The 25,425-nt window shown below is 46.5% G+C and overlaps 13 protein-coding genes across 13 annotated transcripts; 7 read left to right on the top strand and 6 right to left on the bottom strand.

The window, feature by feature from the left end:
- Nucleotides 1-51: 51 nt before the first annotated feature.
- AOL_s00188g35 (uncharacterized protein) lies at nt 52-3,673 on the top strand (the record flags this gene model as incomplete). The annotated part of the gene is made up of 7 exons (XM_011128284.1): nt 52-1,966; nt 2,021-2,262; nt 2,331-2,684; nt 2,738-2,976; nt 3,032-3,370; nt 3,431-3,579; nt 3,642-3,673. The coding sequence occupies 7 exons, from the start codon at nt 52-54 to the stop codon at nt 3,671-3,673; spliced, it is 3,270 nt and encodes a 1,089-aa protein (XP_011126586.1).
- A 513-nt stretch (nt 3,674-4,186) lies between these two features.
- AOL_s00188g34 (uncharacterized protein) lies at nt 4,187-6,003 on the top strand (the record flags this gene model as incomplete). Its single annotated transcript, XM_011128283.1, has 7 exons — nt 4,187-4,393; nt 4,447-4,527; nt 4,588-4,764; nt 4,829-5,052; nt 5,116-5,790; nt 5,853-5,928; nt 5,992-6,003. The coding sequence occupies 7 exons, from the start codon at nt 4,187-4,189 to the stop codon at nt 6,001-6,003; spliced, it is 1,452 nt and encodes a 483-aa protein (XP_011126585.1).
- Nucleotides 6,004-6,504: 501 nt separating this feature from the next.
- Nucleotides 6,505-7,381, top strand: AOL_s00188g33 (uncharacterized protein; the record flags this gene model as incomplete). Its single annotated transcript, XM_011128282.1, has 4 exons — nt 6,505-6,571; nt 6,660-6,767; nt 6,847-7,049; nt 7,109-7,381. The coding sequence occupies 4 exons, from the start codon at nt 6,505-6,507 to the stop codon at nt 7,379-7,381; spliced, it is 651 nt and encodes a 216-aa protein (XP_011126584.1).
- Nucleotides 7,382-7,924: 543 nt separating this feature from the next.
- Nucleotides 7,925-9,428, bottom strand: AOL_s00188g32 (uncharacterized protein; the record flags this gene model as incomplete). Its single annotated transcript, XM_011128281.1, has 8 exons — nt 7,925-8,175; nt 8,228-8,324; nt 8,377-8,472; nt 8,533-8,650; nt 8,719-8,856; nt 8,922-9,003; nt 9,110-9,238; nt 9,311-9,428. The coding sequence occupies 8 exons, from the start codon at nt 9,426-9,428 to the stop codon at nt 7,925-7,927; spliced, it is 1,029 nt and encodes a 342-aa protein (XP_011126583.1).
- Nucleotides 9,429-9,896: 468 nt separating this feature from the next.
- On the top strand, nt 9,897-10,319 carry AOL_s00188g31 (uncharacterized protein; the record flags this gene model as incomplete). The annotated part of the gene is made up of 1 exon (XM_011128280.1): nt 9,897-10,319. The coding sequence occupies one exon, from the start codon at nt 9,897-9,899 to the stop codon at nt 10,317-10,319; it is 423 nt and encodes a 140-aa protein (XP_011126582.1).
- An 859-nt stretch (nt 10,320-11,178) lies between these two features.
- On the top strand, nt 11,179-12,533 carry AOL_s00188g30 (uncharacterized protein; the record flags this gene model as incomplete). The annotated part of the gene is made up of 7 exons (XM_011128279.1): nt 11,179-11,181; nt 11,258-11,294; nt 11,361-11,615; nt 11,689-11,858; nt 11,929-12,022; nt 12,096-12,282; nt 12,347-12,533. The coding sequence occupies 7 exons, from the start codon at nt 11,179-11,181 to the stop codon at nt 12,531-12,533; spliced, it is 933 nt and encodes a 310-aa protein (XP_011126581.1).
- A 144-nt stretch (nt 12,534-12,677) lies between these two features.
- Nucleotides 12,678-13,358, bottom strand: AOL_s00188g29 (uncharacterized protein; the record flags this gene model as incomplete). Its single annotated transcript, XM_011128278.1, has 2 exons — nt 12,678-13,091; nt 13,170-13,358. The coding sequence occupies 2 exons, from the start codon at nt 13,356-13,358 to the stop codon at nt 12,678-12,680; spliced, it is 603 nt and encodes a 200-aa protein (XP_011126580.1).
- Nucleotides 13,359-13,695: 337 nt separating this feature from the next.
- AOL_s00188g28 (uncharacterized protein) lies at nt 13,696-14,122 on the top strand (the record flags this gene model as incomplete). The annotated part of the gene is made up of 2 exons (XM_011128277.1): nt 13,696-13,716; nt 13,781-14,122. The coding sequence occupies 2 exons, from the start codon at nt 13,696-13,698 to the stop codon at nt 14,120-14,122; spliced, it is 363 nt and encodes a 120-aa protein (XP_011126579.1).
- Nucleotides 14,123-14,606: 484 nt separating this feature from the next.
- On the bottom strand, nt 14,607-15,781 carry AOL_s00188g27 (uncharacterized protein; the record flags this gene model as incomplete). The annotated part of the gene is made up of 2 exons (XM_011128276.1): nt 14,607-14,653; nt 14,716-15,781. The coding sequence occupies 2 exons, from the start codon at nt 15,779-15,781 to the stop codon at nt 14,607-14,609; spliced, it is 1,113 nt and encodes a 370-aa protein (XP_011126578.1).
- Nucleotides 15,782-16,140: 359 nt separating this feature from the next.
- Nucleotides 16,141-19,187, top strand: AOL_s00188g26 (uncharacterized protein; the record flags this gene model as incomplete). Its single annotated transcript, XM_011128275.1, has 4 exons — nt 16,141-16,975; nt 17,043-17,993; nt 18,291-18,596; nt 18,673-19,187. 4 exons carry the CDS (start codon nt 16,141-16,143, stop codon nt 19,185-19,187), a joined length of 2,607 nt encoding a protein of 868 aa, XP_011126577.1.
- A 324-nt stretch (nt 19,188-19,511) lies between these two features.
- On the bottom strand, nt 19,512-20,561 carry AOL_s00188g25 (uncharacterized protein; the record flags this gene model as incomplete). Its single annotated transcript, XM_011128274.1, has 3 exons — nt 19,512-19,695; nt 19,749-20,013; nt 20,081-20,561. 3 exons carry the CDS (start codon nt 20,559-20,561, stop codon nt 19,512-19,514), a joined length of 930 nt encoding a protein of 309 aa, XP_011126576.1.
- A 586-nt stretch (nt 20,562-21,147) lies between these two features.
- AOL_s00188g24 (uncharacterized protein) lies at nt 21,148-22,516 on the bottom strand (the record flags this gene model as incomplete). The annotated part of the gene is made up of 6 exons (XM_011128273.1): nt 21,148-21,305; nt 21,379-21,604; nt 21,654-21,882; nt 21,960-22,168; nt 22,231-22,369; nt 22,464-22,516. 6 exons carry the CDS (start codon nt 22,514-22,516, stop codon nt 21,148-21,150), a joined length of 1,014 nt encoding a protein of 337 aa, XP_011126575.1.
- A 389-nt stretch (nt 22,517-22,905) lies between these two features.
- Nucleotides 22,906-23,486, bottom strand: AOL_s00188g23 (uncharacterized protein; the record flags this gene model as incomplete). Its single annotated transcript, XM_011128272.1, has 2 exons — nt 22,906-23,111; nt 23,162-23,486. The coding sequence occupies 2 exons, from the start codon at nt 23,484-23,486 to the stop codon at nt 22,906-22,908; spliced, it is 531 nt and encodes a 176-aa protein (XP_011126574.1).
- Between the last annotated feature and the right edge of the window lie 1,939 nt (nt 23,487-25,425).

The raw sequence follows: 25,425 nt of genomic DNA, 5'->3' as shown, positions 1-25,425 counted from the left end.
ACTTTGAATCCGCCGGTTTGGAATAGCAACCATCGCGACTTAGCAGACAGGATGTTTGGGGACGACGAACTTTTCGATGTTTTCGATAAACCTGCAGATGGCAGCTCGAAGCCAGCGTCTGAGAAAGGCCCTGGAAAAGAAAGGCGGAAACGGAATGCCACAAATGCCGACACGACTGACCCAAAAGGCGGAAATAGTGTCGCTACTTCCAATCACATGGACATCGATGGGAACGGGATAACGAGCCCACAGAATCTTGATGCCGCCGGCGACCTTGGAGAACTACCAGATCAGCCCGCACAGAAGAAACAACGCCGCGAATCCATACCTGACCCTGTAATAACCGATTCTTTCGAAACTGAACAGCAAAGAGAAGTCGCAGCATCAGCTGGTCTAACATCTCAATCCGTCGAAGGTGCTGCCGTTGTTCTGTCACATCAAGTGCGCCATCAAGTCGCACTGCCGCCCGATTACCCTTATGTCCCTATATCGGAACACAAATCACCAGAGAACCCTGCGCGGAAGTACTCCTTCAAACTCGACCCTTTCCAGGCTGTTTCAATAGCATCAATTGAACGAGGGGAGAGTGTTTTGGTCAGTGCTCATACTAGTGCTGGAAAGACCGTCGTCGCCGAATACGCCATCGCTCAGAGTCTTAAAAACAACCAGAGGGTCATTTACACAAGTCCGATAAAAGCCCTGAGCAACCAAAAATACAGGGAATTTAGCCAGGAGTTTGGCGATGTCGGCCTCATGACAGGCGATGTCACAATCAACCCGTCCGCGACATGTCTCGTCATGACAACAGAAATTCTCAGGTCGATGCTGTACCGTGGATCCGAAATCATGAGAGAAGTTGCTTGGGTGGTCTTTGACGAGATTCATTACATGAGAGACAAGGTCAGAGGCGTGGTCTGGGAAGAAACGATCATTCTGCTTCCAGACAAGGTCCGCTACGTTTTTTTATCTGCTACCATACCCAATGCCATGCAATTCGCAGAGTGGATATGCAAAACCCATGTACAACCATGCCACGTTGTGTATACAGACTTTCGGCCAACACCACTTCAACACTACCTTTTCCCAGCCGGGGCTGACGGAATCCACCTAGTAGTGGACGAGAAGGGCGTCTTCCGAGAAGATAACTTCCAAAAAGCTATGACTTCCTTGTTGGACAAGATGGGCGATGACCCTGCAAACCCAAACGGACGACGCGGAGGCCCAGGGAAAAAGAAGTGGCAGACCAACAAAGGTGGAAACAAGGGGCCTAATGATATCTATAAAATCGTGAAGATGATTATGATCAAAAATTACAATCCGGTCATCGTCTTCAGCTTCAGTAAAAGGGAATGTGAGAACCACGCTCTCCAGATGAGTAAGCTCGCATTCAACGATGAGGACGAGAAAGAACTGGTAGGCCGCGTTTTTGAAAATGCCATCAGCTCGCTTTCAGACGAGGATAAAGAATTGTCACAGATTCAACATATTTTACCTCTTCTCCGCCGAGGCATCGGAATCCATCATTCGGGATTGCTGCCGATTTTGAAAGAAGTCATAGAAATCCTTTTTCAGGAAGGCCTGATAAAAGTCTTGTTTGCGACAGAAACATTCTCAATTGGGTTGAACATGCCGGCTAAAACTGTTGTGTTTACTTCTCTCAGAAAATTCGATGGTATTGCGCAGAGATGGGTATCTCCTTCAGAGTTCATACAAATGTCTGGCCGAGCTGGGCGTCGCGGCTTGGATGACCGCGGTATCGTCATCTGTATGATCGACGAGAAAATTGAACCTAATACCGCGAGAGATATCGTCAAGGGAGAACAGGACAAACTCAACTCAGCCTTTTATCTGGGGTATAACATGATTCTTAACCTCATGAGGGTTGAGGGTATTTCGCCAGAGTACATGTTGGAACGCTGTTTCTTCCAATTCCAAAACACGGCTAATGCATCTGGGCTAGAAAAAGGTAGTGTTTTCAATTAACCACCGTTTGAACGGTTTGCTGACAATTGGTATATAGAACTCCAAGAAATCGATGCTGAAAGGCATGCGATCCAGATTGAGGACGAAGGAACCATACGAGAATATTTCGACCTACGCCAGCAACTAGACACGTATGGGCAGCAAATGCGAGATGTCGTCAACCATCCCAACTATTGCCTACAATTTATGCAACCGGGGCGCCTAGTTCGTGTAAAACATAAGGGTGTGGACTTCGGGTGGGGCGCAGTGGTCAATTATTCTAAAAGAATAAAGGGAAAGGTCAGTAGTTGTATCCACTGATTTACCGCGAGAAAATACGTCCACAGACTAACTCGACTATGTTTTAGAATGCCACCGAGGATTTCTCGGCCCAGGAATCTTACATTGTGGATGTTCTCCTAAACATTGCAGAAGGCCGAACTACAAACTTCTCGAATTCTGCTGGACTGCCCGATGGTGTCTATCCACCCGGAGAAGACGAACGAGGAGTAATGGAAGTTGTTCCGGTTGTCCTGTCCTGTCTGGACGGGATCGGCCACATTCGAATTTTCCTCCCCAAAGATCTCAAAGCAGCAGAACAGAGGACCAGCGTGCAAAAGTCAATCGAAGAGGTGAAAAGAAGATTCCCGGATGGAATTGCTCTCCTCGACCCCATTGAGAATATGCAAATCACAGAAGAGTCTTTTAAGAAGCTTATGAGGGTATGCAGTCCCAGTTGTGTGCTCCTGGATGTCACTAATACCGTTGTGCCTAGAAAATCGAAGTTTTAGAGTCGAAGCTTCTCTCAAACCCGTTGCATAGTTCCCCAAGACTAAAGGAGCTTTACACTAAATATTCTCATAAGGTCGAGCTCACAACCAAGATAAAAACGCTCCGAAAAACCATCCAATCTGCACATTCAGTGATGCAGCTAGATGAATTGAAATATAGGAAACGGGTCCTACGACGCCTAGGCTTTATCTCAGAGAACGACATCATTCAATTGAAAGCGAGGTACTACTTCCAAAGGACGAGGCCCATATCCAGCGAGGCTAATTTATCTTTAAAGGGTTGCATGTGAAATTAGCAGTGCCGACGAACTGCTTCTCAGCGAGCTTATGTTCAATCGGATGTTCAACGAGCTGACGCCGGAACAATGCGCAGCAGTTCTAAGCTGCGTCGTATTTGATGAAAAGTCTAATAACAAGGATGCAAATAATAAACCAGCGATGAAGGATCAGCTGGCAAAGCCTTACCGTGCTCTAATAGAACAAGCCCGCATAATAGCCAAGATTGCAATTGAGAGCAAACTTCAGGTTAACGAAGAGGAGTATATTAAGGCGATCACTTCTGACCTCATGGAAGTCGTATTTGCATGGACACAAGGGGCTTCGTTTGCAACAATTTGGTGAGTAAACTGCATACTCTTGTTTCTTGTATTGAAAAGAGATAACTAACTATAACAAAGTAAAATGACGGATGTGTATGAAGGTAGCTTAATACGCATGTTCCGAAGATTGGAAGAGTTACTGCTGCAAATGGTAGCCGCTGCTAAAGTGATGGGCAGCGAAGAGCTCGAAAAAAAATTCGAAGCGGCATTAGCTCTAATTAAAAGAGGTTCGTTTTTCGATCATCCCGAAACAACAGATTAAAAACTAACTTGGTGGGGCTCTTTACAGATATTGTTGCGGCTCAGTCCCTTTACCTTTGATTTGGCACGACCCAGGATTAACTTGTGTTCTATCAGCATAGCTTTATACCTATCTTTTGCATAAAACTGTATTTCCAATCAATGCCCCATTTAAACTTGTATATTAATTCAAAGGACAAGGCAGTACTCGATAATCAATGTGTGAAGGTGACTAATCAATATGCATAAATAAGTACGTCTCCCTTACTGACTAAGCACTTTTAGGTATTAGGTAGAGAGTAGTCGGTAGAGAGTAAAAAGGTATATACTCGATGCATTGGCGTTGTGTAGTTAACTGTGACGGGGATTGGTCGACGTTCCCAGTAAGACCAGCTTGGCGACGGACCCCTGCCTTTGTAATTACACGTCGATGAGCAACAACAACGCGTCTTCCCATAGCCCGCCACTCAGGCTCATTTGCCTTGCTCTTCACCAGGACCCTTTAACATCTAGAATCTACAACATAGACAAACGAAAATCCAACTTAGAGACTTTATGTCAGATCGAAAACAGAATACCAATCCAGAGAACAATATGCAAATCGCATATTGCTCTGACGAAGCAGGCTCCTTGCAGGAGAAGCTAAATCAAAAACTTGGCCCCGAGTTTATCTCACACCGAGCTGGACCTGGAGGGCGCAAGGTCGCATACATTTCCGGGGACAAATCCATAAATCTTGCCAACCATGTTTTCGGATTCAACGGGTGGTCCTCACAAATCCAAGAGGTGGTCGTGGACTTTGTATGTGAACCCTTTGCTCGGGAAATACAAGCCCAAATATTAATATTCCATAGGTCGATGAGTCTGCCGGTCGAGTAAGCATTGGCATATCGGTCACGATGAGGTTGACATTGCGAGATGGAATGTATCGAGAGGTACGGAATATAGAAGGACATATTACATTAAGTCGCCTCGTTTCTAACACCCTCCCTCAGGATATTGGCTACGGCGAGGCGGAAAACATGAAGGGCAAGGCTGCCGCATTCTCAAAAGCAAAGAAATCTGCCACGACGGATGCTCTCAAGCGAACTCTACGCCAATTCGGGGAAATATTCAGTTGCATCTCAGATGCCGATTTTCTCAAAAAGGTCCTGAAAATCAAGGTGCCATCGGTATGACTATCCGTTTAGCACACACCCGCGCAACAGATATTCTCAGCTAATGTGTAGCAAATAGACCGACCTTGATGAATCAGTACTGTATAGACATCCTGATGTTTCGAAGCGAATAAAAACAAGAACGGCAGCACCAGTTCAAAAGGCTGAGCCTGAACCACCCACAATCGACTTTAGTAATGTCGTCGCAGAGAATGATGAGGATGGAGATTTTGAAGAGTATGGAATGGCCGAAGATGACATGGAAGGCTTGATTGATGACGAAGCTCTGATAGTTGCACCATCGTAAGTATCTCCTGAGCACTATATCCATTATTTCTGGCTTGCTGAATAGACGAACACAAGCAGTGCTCCTTTGAACAGAGCACCAAACCCACCTCCCGCTCAAAATATCTTGCAACAGCAAAGAGGGCCTATGTATCCTATGCCACCCCCGATCTCCCGATTCAACCAGGCGGGCAACAGTAATAATCAAGAAGCAACTCGACAGCCACCCCCAATAGCGCCGTTATCGCACACACACTCGGGAAACTCAGGTCTGGTCCATCGTCCGCTCGCGGCTGGGCCAAGCGTAGGAGTGGCTGGTCAGGACCAACGAAGCAATATCACAATGTCACTCTCAGGCCCTGGAAGACAGGAAACACCCGCACCGCAAATCCCACCCGGCGCTTTCTTTAGCGCTCGTGCTACTCTTGACAGCGGTGCAGCCAAAGAGGTTTTCAACCCTCAGCTACAAAGCCCATCCATCAAGAAGACAGCTGGGATAGACCATTCCAAGTCAACACCTATCTCAAGAGCCAAGTTTGGACTTCCTGATTTGCCATCTGGTTCCCCAACTATATCAAAACCCAATTTCCAGCCTCCAGGAGCGAACGGATTCAGACCTATCGGTATTTCAGCAGCGCAAGCTCCAGGTAACCGAGGATTTAGGGCACCGACATTAACAAATCCAAATAATGCCGGCCAAAAAATGTATCCCCCTCTGAACGCGCCAAAGCGAAATTCGGATGGCCTACCGGTCAAGTAAGCCACCGCACTCCACGACGGAATCTGTTGAGTTAATACTAACCTGACCTCGTTTGTAGTGACATGATGAACCGACCAATACTTGCAGAAGCATCGAACAAAGCTTTAAATGTGCAATTTCAATCAGGGAACCAAGTAAAGAAAGAAACGGAGGGACCTGCGCATGAAGACAATATTAACAAACGATTGCGAACTTAGTGGTGGGTCTGAGTTACTAGCGGACTATAACTATCTATCACCATGCATTAGCGACGGAGTTTCTGGTCCAGGCGTTCTCTTACTTCGATTTACCGTACCCTCACCGGTTAAGTTGGGTGCTCTGCGCTCTGTACTATGCTTAACTATTTACAGGAGAGATACAAAGTCAACAACCAGGCGTGGGAAAGGGAGTGCTACAGAAATGGGTTGTTTCCATATGACATATTTGGGCTTCAGAAATTAATTGACTCGCCTGGAACATATAAAGGCATTCAGGTTTAAGTGCTGGGCGCATGTGCAGCACTCCAGTATATCATGTCTCTATGTCCCATGTCCCTATATATCAAGGTGTTATTTTTAAATCTGTGGGTTATTTTTTGTGTTGGCGCCAGCGAAGAATCGCATTGTCCTAAACCGCTGCTCGTCTCTTTATAGCGTTGATCGTAGGCATTTGTATCGGTAGTTGTAACCACCTACCTACTTACTTACCTACCTGCCTAAGTACTTACATATATGCACGTTCTGCGGGTGATCCAACGCTCGCAAATTCTCAGACGCCAGCTACACGCAATGTCCTCAAGTAAGAAATTCGCAAACTTTCGAAAGATACTCCTAGTACCCTTTTTTATGCTCTCCTAGGTCCTAACAAGTGTGTTTTATACTATTAGCCAAACTGCCCATCGTTGTCCTCAGTGGGCCATCTGGTGCAGGAAAATCCACCCTCCTTAAGAAGCTATTTGCTAACCACCCTGATACCTTCGGATTCTCCGTATCACGTACGTTCCCTTGTTGGAGTGTTTATATGTTTTTTGATATTGTCATCATGGCCACCACCTAGTAACTTAACCAATACAGACACTAGCAGAAACCCAAGGGACGGTGAAGAGCATGGAAAGGCATACTGGTTCACTAATGAGGATGAGTTCCGTAAGTTGATTGGGGAGGGGAAATTCATCGAAACCGCTACGTTTTCTGGAAATCTTTACGGCACATCTATCCAGGCCGTGAAAGATGTCCAGGATCAAGGTAGAGTTTGTATCTTGGATATTGAGATGGAGGTAACTTGCCCCCTTCTAACATTCCCGCATACCCAAATTACTAATGTCTACGAAAATAGGGTGTAAAACAAGTCAAGAGAACAGACCTGAATGAAACTTGCACCTTTATATTCGTGCGCCCACCATCAGTGGAGGAACTCAGAAAGCGACTTGAAGGAAGGAACACAGAGACCCCGGAGAGTCTTGCAAAAAGGCTAGCACAAGCGGAGAAGGAACTCGAGTTTGCTAACACTCCTGGAGTTCATGATAAAATCATCGTCAATGATGATTTAGCGAAGGCTTATGGTGAACTCGAGGGACACATTCTCACCAAAATTCGTGGGGACAGTTGAAAAATCTCGCACCAACGCATCGACCAGCGTTTTGACAGCATAACGTCGCGAATTCCCTGTATTACAAACCTTCCGATCTAAAAGATATCCAAGGTCCTATATACAATACCTTTTGAATTATTGAAATTTTAGAAGTAGTACCTCTCTGTCTATAAGCCCGGTTAGAGCATTTCCATGGATAGGGTATCAGTAGTCTCGTATTGCAGACGCGGTCCACACTTTGGGTATATACTTCGTAGCCAGCTCAATTATTGAAGATAAAAATTAAAAAATTTTACACACAACCAGTTAATTTCCCTCTCCCCGACATAAGGGGAAAAAAAAAAAAAAGGATAAAGAAAGGCCGGAAGTAGGGGCCGAAGATCAATATTAAGAAACATGCAGGCAGGTATCGTCCTGTTGAAAAAGGGAAAGGGAAACAACATGGAAATGGGTGCAACAAAGGATCGAGCGCTATTCTATGTCAACCCAATGTGTGCATGAAGGCTACCAGAGAAGAAAAATAAGAAAGGGCTAGACGCTCGGAACATAGGCTGGGTAATCCTAATATCCGCCACCGTTCATAGTCATCCTTTGAGAGTTGCGACTGGCACCTAATTCTCGGTCAGCGGAAGGTGAGATTGGCCTACTTCCAGTGGTGACACCCGCAGCACTGCTTTCCTTCAAAGCAAGGAGTTGCTTGGCGCGGAAGGTCTCGTAGTGTATCTGAGAGGTTGTTTCGATGAGATCTTGCAGATGAGTTCTGGTCAAGAAATTTCGGAGATAAACGAACTCGCAGTGATTTTCATCCTCAACTATCCGAGTATTAGTATTATAAAGCAAGCTATTGTGCCCGGGTCAAATTACCATTGATTACACCCCATCTGTTTTGGCGGCCACGGACCTGCTTTCCATCGACAATAATGGACTTCTCTGAACCAACGACGGCGAATGGAATAATGTCCTAAACTTTATTTAGTATCTTCGGACTGCCAGTTTTTGATACAATTTCTTACTTTAATCTGGGCATTTAGTGCACGTTCTTCATCATCCAATTCGTCGTTGTCGTATGGGTACATTTTCAGATTGTGGAAGGTAAATTCTTCCTTGATCTGTGGTTTCGGTTAACATAGATCAGAAGATGTAGGGTTATCGTTGAAACCTGCACATACCCTCTCCTTGAAAGCGGCACGCTCTTCCAGCGTCAGGGAATCAGATTTGGCGATAACAGGAACGACATTGACAACATCAGAAAGCTTCTTGAGGACAACGATGTCGATAGGTTTCAAACTAACATAAGATATCTCATTAGTACAAGTCCCTCCCGATTCTAGCTATATGAATAAGCTCCAACATACGCATGTCCAGATGGCTGAATGAAGAAGAGGCAACAATGGATCCTGGTGTCTTGGATATATCGCTCTCTTTGGGCTGTGAGCTCCTTCCTCAGGTAAGCCGAATGCTGATCTTTAATATATTTGACGATGGGGTCCCAGCTATGAAATTACATAGGTGTCAGTACCAACTCATGATTTATTAATATAAAACACAACGTGTTTACCATCTATCATTATTGACTTGGTCTCCGTATCCTGGAGTGTCAACGATATTCAGCCTAAGACGAACACCGTTTTCCTCGATGACTATATATCGTGTTTGTAGTTAGCGCATATAATCCCACCCAAACTGTTTGTTTTTTTTCATAGCTAGACACTATAGCGATCCCAGGGTAGTAAATATAATACGCACTATGTGAAACCGTCTGGATCTCAGTGGTAGATCGAACCGGCTCATCTGGGGCAAGACGGCCTTTACTGTCGATGAGGTGGGACGCGAAAATAGTATTGATGAGTGTGGATTTTCCAAGACCAGTCTGACCTATATTCGAGAAGGAAGTTTAGCTTAAGGGCACATTTTGAGGTAGTATGAGCGCGCTGGGGGTTTACCAACCAACACAGATGACATTGAACTGGAAGCCGCGCTTCAAGAGCTTTCGCTCTATCTGCTGGGTGATGCTATCGAAACCGACGTGGCTTCTAGGGTGGACAGTTGCAACAGATGCAGACATTGTGAGTGAGGAGGAGGAGGATCTTAAGGCGCGGGCTGGATCCGGTCTAACGAGTATACTTCAAATTGTACGCGAATCGGCCAATGGGTCGAAGGACGATCAATTAACCAGATATGGCTGTAAATTCGAGTCCGTGTGGTACTATTGATGAAACCCTCGACGTGTTCGGGACTGTGGAGATACAGATGATGCTAATCGGGATGGTGATGGAAGGAGGAAGGAATGGGAAGGAGGTGGGAAAGAGGGAGGGAAGGGAGAAATCAGGGGAACCTAAGAACCTCAGGAGAGCTTGTCGCTCGCTTGTCGCTCTCGCTTGTTGCACCAGAAAAAGCATTGAATCACGCTCAGAAGAAAATACAACCACCAACACTGCACAAACATCAATCAGGTCGGACCGGTATGCTGCACCACCATCCCCACTTACTATCGTCTAATCGCTAGCAGTCTAGCTGACATCGTCGAATTTAGATGGCGTCGATACTTCTCCGCCGTGGCGCCTTCGCCGCTGCCCCTGCGGCTACATCAGTTCTCTGGAGGACCACGGCTTCCTCCTCAATATTTTCCTTCCTAGTTCCCACCCTTGCTGTTGGCCTGAGAATAAACATCCCACCGATTATATCAGAAATCTGGGAGTCCATCCTCAAGGCCGTCCCGAAAAAGAAACAGAGCCATTCTCGAAAACGTATGCGACAATTGGCAGGAAAGGCTCTGCAGGATATCAAAGCTCTGAACGAATGCCCAGGATGCGGATCTCTCAAACGGTCCCACCACCTTTGCCCGACATGTGTGAATGAGATCAAGCAAATGTGGAAGGATGGGGTGGGAATGGGCAGTTCCGGCACACCCACACCATCGGGGCCTTCTGTCGGCGATACCAAAAGTTCAAATTAGCTGCCGGGCTCCTCGTCATTCCTAAAATCTATCATACTCACGGTCACTATCTTCATTATCCATTAAGTGAAATATTTACCGGAATAAATGTCAGCGATATCCCGCCTTCCAAAGCCTGCGGACATTCGTCCAGACCCCGGTTTGGAGGCTTTGGTGGCCCCCATACCGTTGCACAAGTACCTTTATACGGCAAGGTTGACGGAATGCACTTTGTATATACTGGATATTCGGACCTAGCACATTAGCTAGATACTGTACTATATTACAATTAGAGAAAAAAAAAACCATTGTGGCTTTCCTTCCTTCCTTCCTTCCTTCCTTCTTTCTTTCTTTCTTTCTATCTATCCCGATAGCCTACAATCGAGTATTTGTGTAATAGGCACTAGACGTCGACAGCGGTTGAAACACTGCCATATATTATAAACCAGGCTAAATAGATATATGGAGGCCTCCGCCCTGCTTAGCAAATAAAATAAAATCAATGGTCTATTACAGAAATAGGTGCCCACCTGTTCTCAGGGCTAATGAATTCATGAAACAAATCTCAGCTTTGCTTTAATCCACGCTGGTTCTGGTGTAAACTTGGTTGAATCGCTTTTAAACTTCAAAACCTGTCGTCTATTACCTCGCCTCTAATCAAAATCCAATCCCAGTCCTTAACCGAATGTAAGTTTCCTAAAAAAAAAATTAAAACCCCAACCATAGGTCAGTGCATGCCCAAGCTGAGTCCACACACGGTGCAACACTGCCCTGGTAGTCTGTTAACAAGTACTTACTTACTTAGTAGGTAAGTAGTTAAGTACCGCTTTATAGCATTAACAACGACACGACACACCACGGCCAAGCCTAGCTAAACACCATGGTAAGATCCAGATTATCAGCATTTAAATTTTAGCATCTGAATCGCTTGCTTATTCCCTGGCGACCCTGAACATCAGTCCAAGCAATACCTCACGGCCCATACAATTGATAATGGTATAACAAGCTCGGCCTCGCTCGTAGCCGGTATCCCCTGCTAACATTATCACCCCAAACCCACAGCCCACGAATCATCAATTTATGCACTAGGTATAACCGTAGATTATACCTTAACAGGATCTGGTTCCTCTGCGATTAAACTTCACAGCACGAAAGATGCTGCGCATCCCTTAGTGCACACTTTCATCGACGCTCATAAACTCGGCTGCCATCACATCGCTACTAGTAAGACGGGAAAGCGTGCCGTATCAGCCGGTTTTGAGGGCTCTCTCAAAATATGGGATCTTGAGAATCTTGAGGCCAATGGGGAAATTTCTGGTTCGTACCCAAATTGGTTCGCTCATATAACGTCTGGAAGTCCGCGAACTAAGATTTGAGATATGACCAAAAGATGCAAACAAAGGCGGCCAAGTGTGGGCGATTGCGCTATCTGCAGACGGAAGTCGCTGCTTGACTGGTTCTCACAATGGACGAGTCAGAATTTGGGATTTGGATAAAGAACCTTTCATACAACTAAGGGACTATGAAACGAAAAACATATTCACATTGTGTGTCGATCTTGTAAGGCTCGACATTCCTTGGATTGAGGAAACTCCGGGAATATCGGATCTAACAGGAACCATCCCGGCAGAGTGCAGATGGGAAACTCGCCGCTTCAGGTCATGAGAATGGTGGTGTCTACATCTTCAACAATGAGACCGGAAGAATGCTACACTCATTGACTGGTAAGGCTCTTAAGGGAAATCGTAGTATCTCACCCCATCAAAAGGCCGACAACTAAAATTAGTCTCCTCCTAGGGCTCATGAAACCCGTGAGAAGCATTTCTTTCTCGCCCAGCAGCAAACTATTAGCAGTCTGTGGCGATTTTCAAGTAATTGCAGTATACGACGTTCACTCCGGCGAGCAGGTTTTTAATTTCACTGGGCACACCAGTTGGGTATTCTCAATTGGGTGGAGCGAGACCGGACAGTTTCTTGTTACTAGGTTCGCCCGAATTATTTAACTGATATATTGCATTGTCCTTTCATATAGCTAACGATTCTGGTAGTTCGTTCGACGGAAAGACGAAGATTTGGTCGATGGACACGCGAACGTGTGTTACCACCCTTGGAGAATCTAACCAACCTATCTTCTGCGCTTCATTCTTGCCCAAGATTGGTTCCGGCGAGAATTTGGTAACAATTGGGACTGCAATTACGTACTATCGAGAAGCGTCAGGCGCAGGAACTGGCTAATCCGCGACCCTTCGCCGTACAATGCCATTTTGAACCCGAGCCTTCTTTCACTGCTATGTGTAGTCAGAACAAGGTCGTTGTTAAATAGGCTGTAATCCTTCAAAATAAAATGCCGCCGAACGCTACTAGCTAATTAGGCGGTGTTCAAGCCGGAGAGACGAGGGCCCCAGAGCTGGCATCACCGGTCGTGGTTGTAGGGCTGGTATTCTGACCTAGACTGCTGCCCTTCTCGTTCCCATAATTTTTCTCGAACCTAGCCACGAAATACTTCACCACTCGCTGGAACTCCTCCTTCCCGTTCATCCGAAACCGGGTGACCTTCTCAATATTCGTTTTCGTTATGGGATGAACTGGTGTGCCTTCGTATGTGTTCCTAGCCACAGCCTTAGCTGTCATAGCAAATCTCATATCTTTAGGACCGTCGACCAGTTCGAGAATGGCCGAAGGCGCAGCATCACCATTATATGGTTCAATGTGGAGCACTCTGGTATAACCGCCATCTCGATTGGCATATCTTTCTCGGATCTGCCCGAACAGCTTGCTATTCAGTTCGTGAGTCTACTCCAAACCGAAGGCCGACCAGGTTATTAGATTTTGTGATTCTCTGCGGCTTGTGGGATTGGTATTCGGGCATACGTAGAGATATTTCTTGGCCTCATTCTTCGATGCGTCCGTGTTTTTTCTCGCCAACGTAATCAAGTTTTCTGCTACTTTCTGGGCTTCTTTCGCACGCGGATAAGTGGTCCGTATCGACTCGTGCTCAATCAAGGATTGAACTAAGTTTCGCAGCATCGCGACTCTGTGTGACGACTTTCGTCCGAGCATGCTGTATTACATTAGATTTAATCAACCGTGAGAAACATGCCCTGGGAAATTTTTTCAAGCTTACCGATGGTGTATGTGCGACATCTTGAGCACTGGTTGAGCCTAAACCAAGGTTCGTATATCTGCGAGGAGCCGGAGAAGTTTTCTTCGTTGTTGAGACTTTTTGGGCCATCGGAGCATCCCCAGTCGCTGTCGGCCGAGTCGTGCCGGGATAAATGAAACTTAACTTCACAGGCTTGAACCAAATATAAAGTACTAAGACTCTCATACAAACAATCACACCCCGACGTCTGTCAATCTTTCGAACTACGAAAGGCCTACAGCCCGCTTTCTCCAAATGGGACGCCTCAATGGCTTAGTATGCCCACGCGAGTCAGTTCCCACAGTAAAATCTATTACATCTGGCTAACTGCGAACCACAGGTAGGAGGATTTGTCCTCACCACCTCGGTGATGTATTTGACTATCCGCCAGCACCAGGAACAGACAAAACTATCCTCGCAGTTACTACGAGACTCCAACGGGATACTCAATGCAATACTAGAGCCTCCACCGCCGCCTAAACCTCGGACTACATACGTTGAAACGAGGTCCAATATCCTAGAAACTATGAAGGACAACTGGAATTCAGAGATCGAAGGAGTGGTTAGGTGGGTGCAAAACGCCAACCCGACTAGTATCTTCAATAGCATTGAGGATATGGCTAGAAGCACCTTCTCTGAGCTAAAGCAGCTTGGCGGGGGCTCAGAGGGCCCTGGGAAATGAGAGTAAATGTCGTATTTTTGGTTGCGTCTTCATGGAGGAAATAACTAGAATGTGTCAATCGCGCGTTCTAGGGCCCTATCCCGAGCAGAGCACATAATATCTGGCTAGAATGCTACTACTCCAAGGTGTCTCCTAGGCGATTTATTTCTTTTGTAAATACATATCTCTCAATGCTTGGATTATTGTCTCATTTGGAACTATCGGCTAATAGGAATCTTTAACGTTGGTACCCAAAAACAAAAGTGTCAAGACTGAAAGGGGGAGGGGATAAAGGGGGAACGGATTGAATGATTAGATGAAAATGCCTCGAATCGAAGATGCTTTTCAATTTTATACAATGCGTGGTATATCGTATTCAACTACACGGACAACCACCTCGCCGCGCAGTGGCATTTTGATGATGATGGGATAACCGATCACAAGGGGAAATACTAATTTCAAGGGCTTTCCTGGAAAATAAAAATAAAATTGTCGTTTTGATGGTTTATACCAGTATGTTACCCTCATCAACAACGAATGCTTCAAGGGCAGCTTCAATATAAGATTATTATTAGCTCCGTACCCTCGCCTGGATTTTGGGAATAACACCTTACCTATGGCAGCATATAACCTGTTCTCTGCTTCATTAAACACAAGGGACCTCGGACTATAAAAGACTTCGTCGCTGACCTCTTCTGGCTTTCGAGGTAAACAATGCATAAATTTCCAGTCCGGTTTTGCCCCACCCCTAGAGGCCAATTCGTTGGTGATCTGGAACCCTGCAAAGTCCTTTAATCTTTTGAGCTTTTCTTCTTCCTGGCCCATAGAAACCCATGTATCCGTGACAATGAAGTCGGCGTTCTTGACGGCCAATTCAGGTTCATGAACAGTCTCAATCGAAGCGCCAGTTTCACGACAAGAATCTTTGACCAGTTTCCAGACACTTGGGTCAACATCATAGCCGGCAGGGGTTGCAGCGCTGACATTGATACCAAATTTCGAGCATGCTAAAGCCAAGTCGTAGAGAACATTGTTCGCATCTCCGACCCAAGCAACCTTCAAGCCAGCGAGATTCTGAGAATCCCGGGCTTCGGCAATTGTAAGCATGTCTGCAATTGCCTGCATAGGATGGAATGCATCGGATAAAGCATTGATCACTGGAACGGAGGACGACTTCGCCAACTCAGTAATATCTTTGTGCTGTCCTACACGAGCGACAATGCACGAAGTCATCGAAGATATAACTTTAGAAGTGTCGTATAGAGACTCATTGACTCCTAGTTGTATGTCCTCCTTCCCTAAGAACATTGGATGACCGCCCATGTAAACTACAGCACCCTCTGTTGATATCCTCGTCCGAGTACTTCGTTTTGAAAACATTATAGCGACGGTCTTGCCAGAAAGAGAGTCGAGGAGGTTCGATGGTACCGAATTTCCACCTTTGATAGCATGTTTAGCCCGTTGTGCAGCTGTGACTAAAGCGACAAGCTCGCCTGGCGAAACGTCCGCGATGGAAAGAAAATGACGGGGCGACGCCGGAGCTGCTGCAGTCACGGCTGCGCTTGTATGCAGGGACCTCCCACAGGCTAAGCGGGCATATTGAAATGCGGGTGCTCGGATTCGAGGGGCTCGAAGGGCCTGCGCAAGACTGCGGCCCAGACCAGACATCATCTTTGCCATTGGTGAATTTAATTGAATGCTGTTTGTGAGTATGTTTGATTACCTAAGAAATGGACGAAAGCTGGTTTCGTTCATGGCCGCTTGACAAACAAACAACCATACCTATTAGCATCATCTGTTTACCTCACACACCGTCATCCTTCTTCCAACTAAGGCCCTCGATCTGTACAAACCTCTCAAACCCCTCTACTGCTCTTCTTCGAGATCCCGAGATCCCGCAGGCTACAGAGGTAGTTATTGTAGTGTTTTTCGACTAGAACTGGGATTTGCTTGTGCCACCTCTAGAGAGGACGTGCGGGTAATCGAAGTGGTCTCCCAACGATCCCAACCTACTTAGATGCACGGTTTCTCACCACTAGATGACAGACTCGTCTCTACCGTTTCCTTCGTATGGCGCTACAGCGCCAGTGCCCCCCACACCATGTCATGACGATAGCGATCAGACCCTCGCGAATACTCCGTTACTACAAACATCTGATGTATCTGTCCAGGGCGATGACGACCGCTGTGGGATTAGCTCCCAGCCCACCGAGCGAACTCCCCTGATACTTCCAGTAGTAAATCACCCCGGTAGCGATGGTAGCCTGACGTCTTCCGCTCGTTCCGATCATGACAGGATAAAGCAAGCAACTAAAAGCCCTCGTATCCTTATTATAACACTCATTTCATTATGCTTCGCCACCCTTTCGATCTTATTCATTGGGTTTATGCTTCCCGAAGCCGTACAAGAATATGCAAAAAAGGCTGCCGACGTCAAAATCGATAGTCTATCAGTCGATTCGTTCACTGAAGGTGGGATCCGGGTCCGAGTTCAGGGTCAAGTGGCCCTAGATGCTGAACGGGTGGGGAGTGTTCTACTCAAGAACTTGGGCATTTTGGTTGGATCTATGGCCAGAAAAGTAAAAATCGGTTCCTCCAAAGCAGTTTTGTACCTACCAGACTACCCGGAGGGTGTGTTAGGTATTGTTTCGTATCCCGAACTTGTAGTCAACTTACGGGATGGACAGGCTACGCATGTAGACATTATCTGCGACGTTGAGCCGGCTTCGCTCGAAGGAATAAAACCTGCGATCGATGATTATCTCTTAGGAAAAATCCATTTCTTGCGGGTCCAGGTGGAATCGGACATGCCACTCACATCTGGTATGTTTCCGTTGGGCACCCATAAAGTTATTCAAGAAGTTGTTCTCAAAGGTAATCAGCCTCCCCCAAACGTGTTCATCAAGAATTTGTAGATCTAATAGGCAACTTTACCCACCAGACATCCCATCCCTTCCTGCGCTGGCGCTTTCTCGCTTAAATCTCGCTGAAGTGCATTTGCCCAACCAAGTGGCTTTGGGAGCTAATGTCACCGTTGAAGTTGAGAATAAATATCCAATCAACTTCAGTGTACCCCCTCTTGGGTTCTCGGTGCTACTTCGTTCTTGCGAGCAAGATTTTATCGAGGTAGCAATAGCAAAAACTTCAACTGTGAACATACAGCCCCTCAAACCACTGGTGATCGATGTCACTGGGATTATCAGGTCGATTCCTTTCGCTTTGATAGAGGTTTGCCCTGGAACTGGGACGTCGCCTCTTGATGATCTTCTGGAACGATATGTACACGGACTGGCTGCAACGGCTTACATCAGAGGCTTACCTTCAGATAAGCAGGAACCGGGCCTTCCTGCCTGGCTTGAGGAACTTTTGGGCTCAGTTACGCTCCCAGTCCCTGTGCCGGCCGGGGACGCCCTCAAAGACATCCTTAAATCATTTTCTCTCAACGACGTCAAATTTCAGCTACCAGATCCAGATGCTGATCCCGATAGCCCAGAAGCATCACCTCGGCTTTCAGCAACAGTTCAGGCCATCATCGCGTTACCGCAGGAGATGAATGCACCTCTCGATGTATCGAAGGTTATTGCGAATGTTGATGTCTTCTACCAAGGCCGCAAACTCGGCGAGTTCCATGTTCCTGATTGGGCACCCGCTACTACGATTCAGCGGGAAGAAACCCATGACCTTGAAGTCAATGCTAGAGTCGAAGATGTTCCATTAAAAATAACAGATACAGACGTATTCTCTGAAGTTGTACAGAAGATTATCTTTGGAGGCGGTAGTGGAGCTAAGTTACAAGCCGATGGGACGGCGGACGTTAAAGTTGGAATTGCTAGCTTAGGAGCATTTGTTATACGGGGCATACCCGCAAAAGGCGACATTGTGATCAAAGGAGGTATGTAAGGACTTCCATAAAACCAGATCCTCGTTAGCAACGTATATCCAAAACCCTGGAAATACTTTGGAGCCCTTTGATTTCGCCCGAGGCCCTCGAGAAGGAAGTGGCATTTGATTGCTTGTATCGGCATTGGTTTGGGGAGATTACCATGATTGCTTCAAACTCCATTTTTAAGAAGGCTAGGAGACTTACCCAGGGATCCAAGTTGGAGCTAGTGAGGGGCCGAATTATTGAAACCAGGAAATCCTCGTACATCGTACGGAATTGCTCTAACCGTAACCCCTATAATTGCAGAAAAGCACACTCTTCATGATATAAACCCGAAACCAAGAGATATTAGTATTATATCTTCAACCAAAACCTCAGTTAGGATGAGCGCCAAAGTCACATTCACCAATCCAACAAATTATACCGCCAATATTCCCTATCTCAACATCCTGTTTACTAAAAACGGAACTATCTTGGGTAATGGGACACTTGTAAATGCTATTGTAGGGCTAGGCGAAAACGAACTCGCTGTTGAAGCATTTTGGGCTCCCGCTGATGGTGGAGAAGACGCACGTGCGCTCGGAATGGCTCTGCTGGGTGAATATGTCTCTGGTTTGTAGCTTACCTCTCCCTTTTGCCCTCGCGCCAGTTGATAGACTGGTGGAAACGCTAACATTTGTCGCCAAAGGTGAAAATTCCACGATCACTGTTAGAACCCATGAACGGTCTATACCATCTCTTCCAGATCTCTCAAAGGCATTGGAGTTCTTAGAATTTACGCTTCCACTCCCGCCCCCCCCTCTTGGTAGCTTGCCGAAGCCACCAGATGCCGACCCTCCGCGGTTTGTTCAATCCGCCACACTGCACGTTCTCGGTTCAACTGGCTCCTTCGAGCTCAGGAATCCGTTCCAAAGTGATACGATATATATTTCAAATATAGTCGGGATTGCGACCCATAACGGTACGACTCTGGGTATGTTGGATTATGAATATCAGATCGCCATCCCCGCTGGTCTCTGGGAGACCCCTAAGCTTCCAGTTCAATGGACTTTGAAAGGGGTGGGATATGATATTCTTATGAAAGCTGCTGGCGGAGTCCTAAAGATTGATGCAAAAGCAGAATGCAACGTCAGAATAGGTCGTTGGGAGGCAAGGTTGAAATTCCATGGGAGCGGAATTGGTGCTCACGTTCATTTACGTTAAACCAAGGGTTTTCTTTTTTTTACAGGGCTTGGATTTTGTCTACTCTGGAAAGAGCTGGCCTCTATAATAGCGACTCAACAGCCAATTAATTGTGCATTGGATGGTTTCTAGCATGCTATGGTGGTGTATTCTGCTCTTTTTTTTCACATTTGGTCTTTGTTTTTCAATACCCGGATCATTGCGACTTCGCCAAGTAGCACTCATAATATTCGCATTCCATACTTTACTGTACATGTATCGTGTTATATACAGAAGATACAAATTATATGAATTAGGCTACGTAACATCGTAATCGTGCTGTAAACCTTTGAGTTTGGGGTTTGGTTAACCAGGAGGAAGGGAGCTGACGTCGACAACATCAGCAGCATCCTTCGGTGCCTCTGAATCCTTTTCGTGGCCCTCAAGAGGAGAACGAGGTAATGCCATTAAGCCAGTGCGGGCCGATTCAAGAATTCCGAATGGTGCAATTAGTTTCATGAATGCATCGATTCTGGCGGGTTTGGCAGATCTGTATGCAATGTGAGCGCATGCTTCTTTTGTTATAGGAAGGGGCATTCTTACACTTCCACTATGACATTGCTGGTACTAATATCTAGAACTTTGCCGCCAAATTGATGTGTGAGGTGAGTGACAGCGTCCAGATGCTCCATCTTATGTCTCAATGCCTGCGATGCTGGGAGTTTTGCTGGATGGAAATCACTTGCTTCGTCTTGCCGGACGCTACCAGCCGGCTGTTCAGATGTCATTTCTCGATGATGAGCACGAAGTTCTTCGACGTATTCGGGCCCGAGAATCGACACTTTGGCAAGAAGAAGCTCTCTTTGGACTGAAGCAAACTTATGAGCATGGCGAATCCAATAAGAACCGCAGTGGAACTGGGAAATTTTACAGACCTAAGGGTGAGGTTGTGTAATCTAGGACAGCCCAAACGGGGACTAGGTCTTCGAGCTGCCTTCTTGCCTGCTCAACAACTCCATCCTGACCACCTAGCACAATTGTCATTCGAGACAGGTCTTCAACTTCAGTATTGCAGACAACCAACGAGTCAATGTTGAAGCCGCGAGCAGCGAGAATTCCCGACACTCGTGATAGAACCCCGGGTTCGTTCTGGACCAAGCAATTGAGAATGTGGCGTTTGGGAGGTGCCACACTAGGAAGTGGTGTTTCGTAAAGAATAGACGAAACAGCGGTGGAAGCATCCCACGGTGCTGTTTCCGTGGTTGGCAATGGTGCTACCCTTCGGTGTAGGGCCTTATATGCAAGCGCTGAGGTTGACGATGATGAGCTGGAATAGCGTGTAGTTCCGAGGCGGCGGGGGATCGCAAGGAGAGAACCTCTCCGCAATGCTGATGTTCGTAACGCTATCGGAAGCATCTTCAGTTCTTTTTTGGTGTGTATATGTGCTTATGGGTGATAGGTTCGGATTCCTCTGCAATAAATGACTTAAGAGTCCATTTAAGTACTGAAGTGCTTGTGTGACTAATTATTCAAGTGCTAAATTATAAAGTGTTATCCGTTGATTTACGCATCGACAACTGTTTACGGTTTAGTTTAGATGCTTGCGCGCGGCGCTCAGCAGTGCTGAGGACCAGACGGCCCTCGACTAGGAACAGGCAATTTTTATCCTTTTGCGTTATCCGAACATCGGCCCTGCACACCAACAAGGTTTGGGTCCCATAACAAAACACGACGGTGACATATAGGTGATAACGAAGGCGGGCACCCTTGTTTTTCGGTGCCAAATTCGAGAAATAGTTTCTTTTACTTCTCATCACATAAATCACATACCCTTAAACCTTGGGTAATATATACTAGTATGGTATCTTCGGTGTATAAATTCGGCAAGGAAATTCCAGAAACAAGGTTGCTGTTCGTGCATTAAATAAGTACTTAGGTATGAACGTCATCGAACCCATATAGCGGAATAAAAATCCATACTGGTTACAGGCACAGGGTATTATTACAATCCAGGGGGTGGTTTAACCGCATTATAGTTCGAGCCCGGTGGTGGTGGTGGTAGGTTTGATTGGGTCCCCGGAGCGCCGGCGGAACCAGGCGCCTGGACAAGACCTTGCTGCTGCTGCTGCTGCTGCTGCGCGGCAGCGTAATATTGTGCATCTACAAAATATAAGCCGAAATTAGAAATTGAGTTTCCTGAAACCATTACTAGAATATAGGGAAAGACACTTACAATAGGCAGCATACGCTTGGTAGCCACCGTAAGCAGCATATGGGTCTGCTTGCCCATAAGCGGCGTACGGATTATATTGCTGCGCTTGTGCACTGTAGTCTGTTGTTGAAGGAGCGGTTACCGGGGTTGCGGCTGCAACTTGTGGAGAAGATGGATCCCCAGGAGGCGGAGGAGGGGGGGGTGGTGTGTCGCTGCTTGGGCCAGGCGGGGGCGGAGGCGGGGGCGACTATATAGGTTAGCTATAATACCTACAAGTTTGAAAGTAAACCACGCACCTGTTGCATATGGGATCCGTAGTTATGATGTTGTCCATAATGGTGTTGCTGGCCTTGGTGGTTATGATGATTGTGATGACCACCACCACCACCTCCGTGACCAGTCCCATAATTACCGTACCTAGGTGGGGTTGGATTTGCTTTATATTGTTCATATTGATCGGTGACACTTTTAACCAGATCCTCGCAAAGCTCTTTAGCATGCTGCACTTCTTTTGGATCAGGACCGCTGTGGGGTGTATAAAAGTATTAGTCATCCAGTCATCTATTACGGAGAACTTGGACCCATATCTTTTCCAGACTTACGTAACATGGAGATACATGGCCTCGTCGCTTTCTCGATTAGTTCCGTTTTCCATAAACCCTGAGCCACGGCCTTTGATCTGAACCCGGCAACGGGTTTCCTGTTGAATATGCTTTACATATGCGCCTTGATGGCCTACAACTGAGGCGCGAAGGTTAAAGCCGGGGATTGGTTCGAGATTTATCGGGACACGTTCTTCTGGCCATTTTCTCTGGTGGTTTGTTCAGCAAGTGTTTCCATAATCAAAGGATATGGCGCTGTAGAAAAACCTACTCGACCAAACTCGTCTCGTTCGACTTGCTCGACGGGTTCCCTTCTCCTGAACCTACGCTCGTCAACTAATGATCCGAGTTCTTGTTTCATAAGTTCCTCGATCTTGGCGACGGCTTTGTCCAAGCCTTCCTTAGTAGTGCTTGTAATGTGCAAGTATAGGGGAGGGTTCTGAACCATTTGTCAGCAATGTACGAGATTTTTAAGGCTCTAAAACGTGGGAAGGCGTGGCTTACTTGCGGAGTTGCCATAGCCTTGTCAGGGTAATAGGCTCCTCTTGTCGTGACATCTTTGCATATTTGGCATATGTGAGCTATATAATCTTCCCAATACTAACAAAAGTCGAAACAGAATGAGGAGGTGAGAGTTACCCGCGCCAGTTTCTTCCTTAATCTATACAAAAACCGGTTTAGGTTGTCAGCAGCGTCAACAAAGGGTTGCGGTGGGTAGCTCGGAACTGCCATTAGATAAAGTTCAGCTACAAAGTTCCCCTCAACCGTCCAAAGGTCCAAACAAGGGGCTCGGGTGTAGCACTAAGAATGCCTAGGGATTCTGAGTTATGGAAAAGGTGTGTTACCATCTTTTGGGTCGAGCCTTTAGTTAACGTGTATCTGTTGCGTAAATCGTTTACTTCAATATCTTTGATATAATCACCATCCTGGATATGGATTTCGGTGTTCATTCCAGCCGTTGGCGTCGAGGGCTTAGGTCCAATAGGAGACTGTGCGGCAGACTATCGCGGTTGTTAGCGGCGCTGCTAATGGAAAGCCAAGTGTAACAGAGGGTTTCCGCGATTCGGTAAGTACTTGCCTTGAACGAAGATGTATCAGTAGTGATACCTCGTTTAGCTTGGAGCTGGGCATTGATTCTAGCAGCAGCGGCAGCTACGAAAGATGTGAGTACAGTTTAAAGCAAAGGTACCGACGGCACATACCTGCAGCGGCCGCAGGATCAATTGCAGCCTTTGTGGGTTCTGTCGACTGTACTTTGGGTGATAACGCTGAAGCCCGAGAGGGACTTCTACTCCGACTTGGCCGAGAGCTTGCGGAATGACGGGGAGATCGCGACCTCCGGTTGGAAGCATCCCATCTTGATCTATGATTAGATCTTTCGCTCTCACGTTCGCGATCCCGGTCGTATTCGCGGTCCCTATCGCGGTCCCTATCGCGGTCCCTATCTCTCTCCCTATGGGAGCGGTCGTGTCGGTCACCACGCTCCTTTTCATCCCATTTACTCCTCTTCCTGCGATCGTCGTCCATGTTGATTACAATTACAGGAAATACAACCGAGGTGATTGATCGATTGACCGATTGATCGTTTATGAGACCAGGTCCAGGGAATTGCTCCTATCACGTGTGAGCGGCACCGCCGTGAAATTAGAATAGGGTGTGCAGGCAGGCCACGGTGGAACGAGTATAAGTCGGCGATTCTGAGGATTTCCGGGTGTTTTTAGGATGCTCACAAGGAGGCTTCACCAGCGATGAAGTCAGAGTTGGAGGGCTTTTGTGATCGCACGGTTATAACTGTCAGGATGAAGGACTGACTGACTGACTCCAAACAGAAAATATTGGTGTTCCGCCCTCAAGATATGTGTTGCGCAAACACCAATTCCAACACCTGCAACACATACTAACGACTAACTTAGCTTCGAGGACCAACCTACGCTGTTCTACACAAGTACTTAAGTAGGAAGTAGGTGTGTACTCTGCAAGTACCCAGTACTTACTAGATATACCGGAACCCTCGAAACACTCGGCATTTTTCGGTGTATTATCCACCGGGATTGAAAGAAAATGATAAGAGCTAGATAGCTAGGCGTTTTTAAATAATTACAAGGATTTTATCTATAAACAATTCTGAACATCAAATATCGATATCTCTTATCTCCCCAGTCCGACACATCAGATCAATAATTCAAACCCTTCGGTATGGTATATATTGCATCCCTAGGCACGGTAATCTGCAAATGGGACCAACGCCCTAAAGCTGTGGCCCGGAGCCAATCCTCCAAGCCAAACCCGATGGTGAGGTTATATGGGCGGTGTCCCCATGTGGTGTACTTATCAGTACCTTAGAGTTAGGCTTTTGACCAAGGATATCAATATTGGGCTTTTGATTCCGAGAATCGGGTATATAATTAGCTAATGCAAGGGAACTAGCCGGCTGTAGGGAAAGGGTGAAATAGGAAAACCTACAATGTTCGACATGTCCTCAATAGAGGATTCTGCGATTTGGGGCATAATGAGAAGGACTGGCGCATCCGGCCGAGGTGGTGTGGTTTGGAAATTACATGTGAGTTGCATCGGTGTGAAGGTTTTCATCCTGTGAACCGGCGTTCTACCAACCGAGTTATGTATTCGTTAGCGAATGCCTAAAACTAAGTGCTAACCCGAGCCGTCGGAGCTTGACTAAATAGCCGCGTCTTTTATTTGCTCGAGTACATGTACATGTGGTTGCAGGGGGTTCTACCTTGGGTGTAGTCCTTCTGACAGGGACTGGCTCCGGGACGATGATGCTCCACCTGAAAGGATGGATGGATAACGGGAAGCATTGGATTGATGGAGCTGGCGGATCTGTGGAGCGATCGCCCTCCAGGCAGTTGAAGCCAATTTTTTCGAAGAAGATATGCTGTGGCATGGTCAGATTCGATCCAAAGCACTCCTATGTTTCTCGATATAGGCATAGATTGCAGCTCATATGCATACCTCATTTTTATTGTTTAGTTTGCTTCTTTCTTTCTTTATTTCACCCAGTCAGATGCTACTAGCTTGGCCTCTAAGCTTTCCCCGTCGGAATTAAGGTGTATTTTGGCGAGGTCTTAAATTTATCCCGAGGTAGGTATAGGAATATCTTGAACAATAGGTTTAAGTCCGATTTACATACATGAAAGGATAAGAAGCGGTGAGAGAACTTTATAGTACGAATATGCGGCCGCTGGGTCTTTTTATAGCCAAACCTTTGTCCGAGTCACGCTGCTTGGGGAGTCCAATCGAAATCCACTCTCCGAGATATGCATGCACCTCGAGAATTATTAATTAGGTTGGCAGCTACAGAACTTACTTACATGTATGTACTTACACAGTACATCATGTACCATGTCCATAGCTTAGCATAGCCGATTTCAACATCACATCAGGAACCTTCCCTCGCTTATGACTTTGGCTAACACCGTGCCGCTTTCGGGGGGCGGTTGGGCCA

This window comes from Orbilia oligospora, assembly GCF_000225545.1.
Source record: "Orbilia oligospora ATCC 24927 unplaced genomic scaffold scaffold00188, whole genome shotgun sequence".
In the NCBI taxonomy this organism is placed as follows: domain Eukaryota; kingdom Fungi; phylum Ascomycota; class Orbiliomycetes; order Orbiliales; family Orbiliaceae; genus Orbilia; species Orbilia oligospora.
Note: the sequence above shows the minus strand (reverse complement) of the source record. Positions and strands in the feature narration are given on the sequence as shown.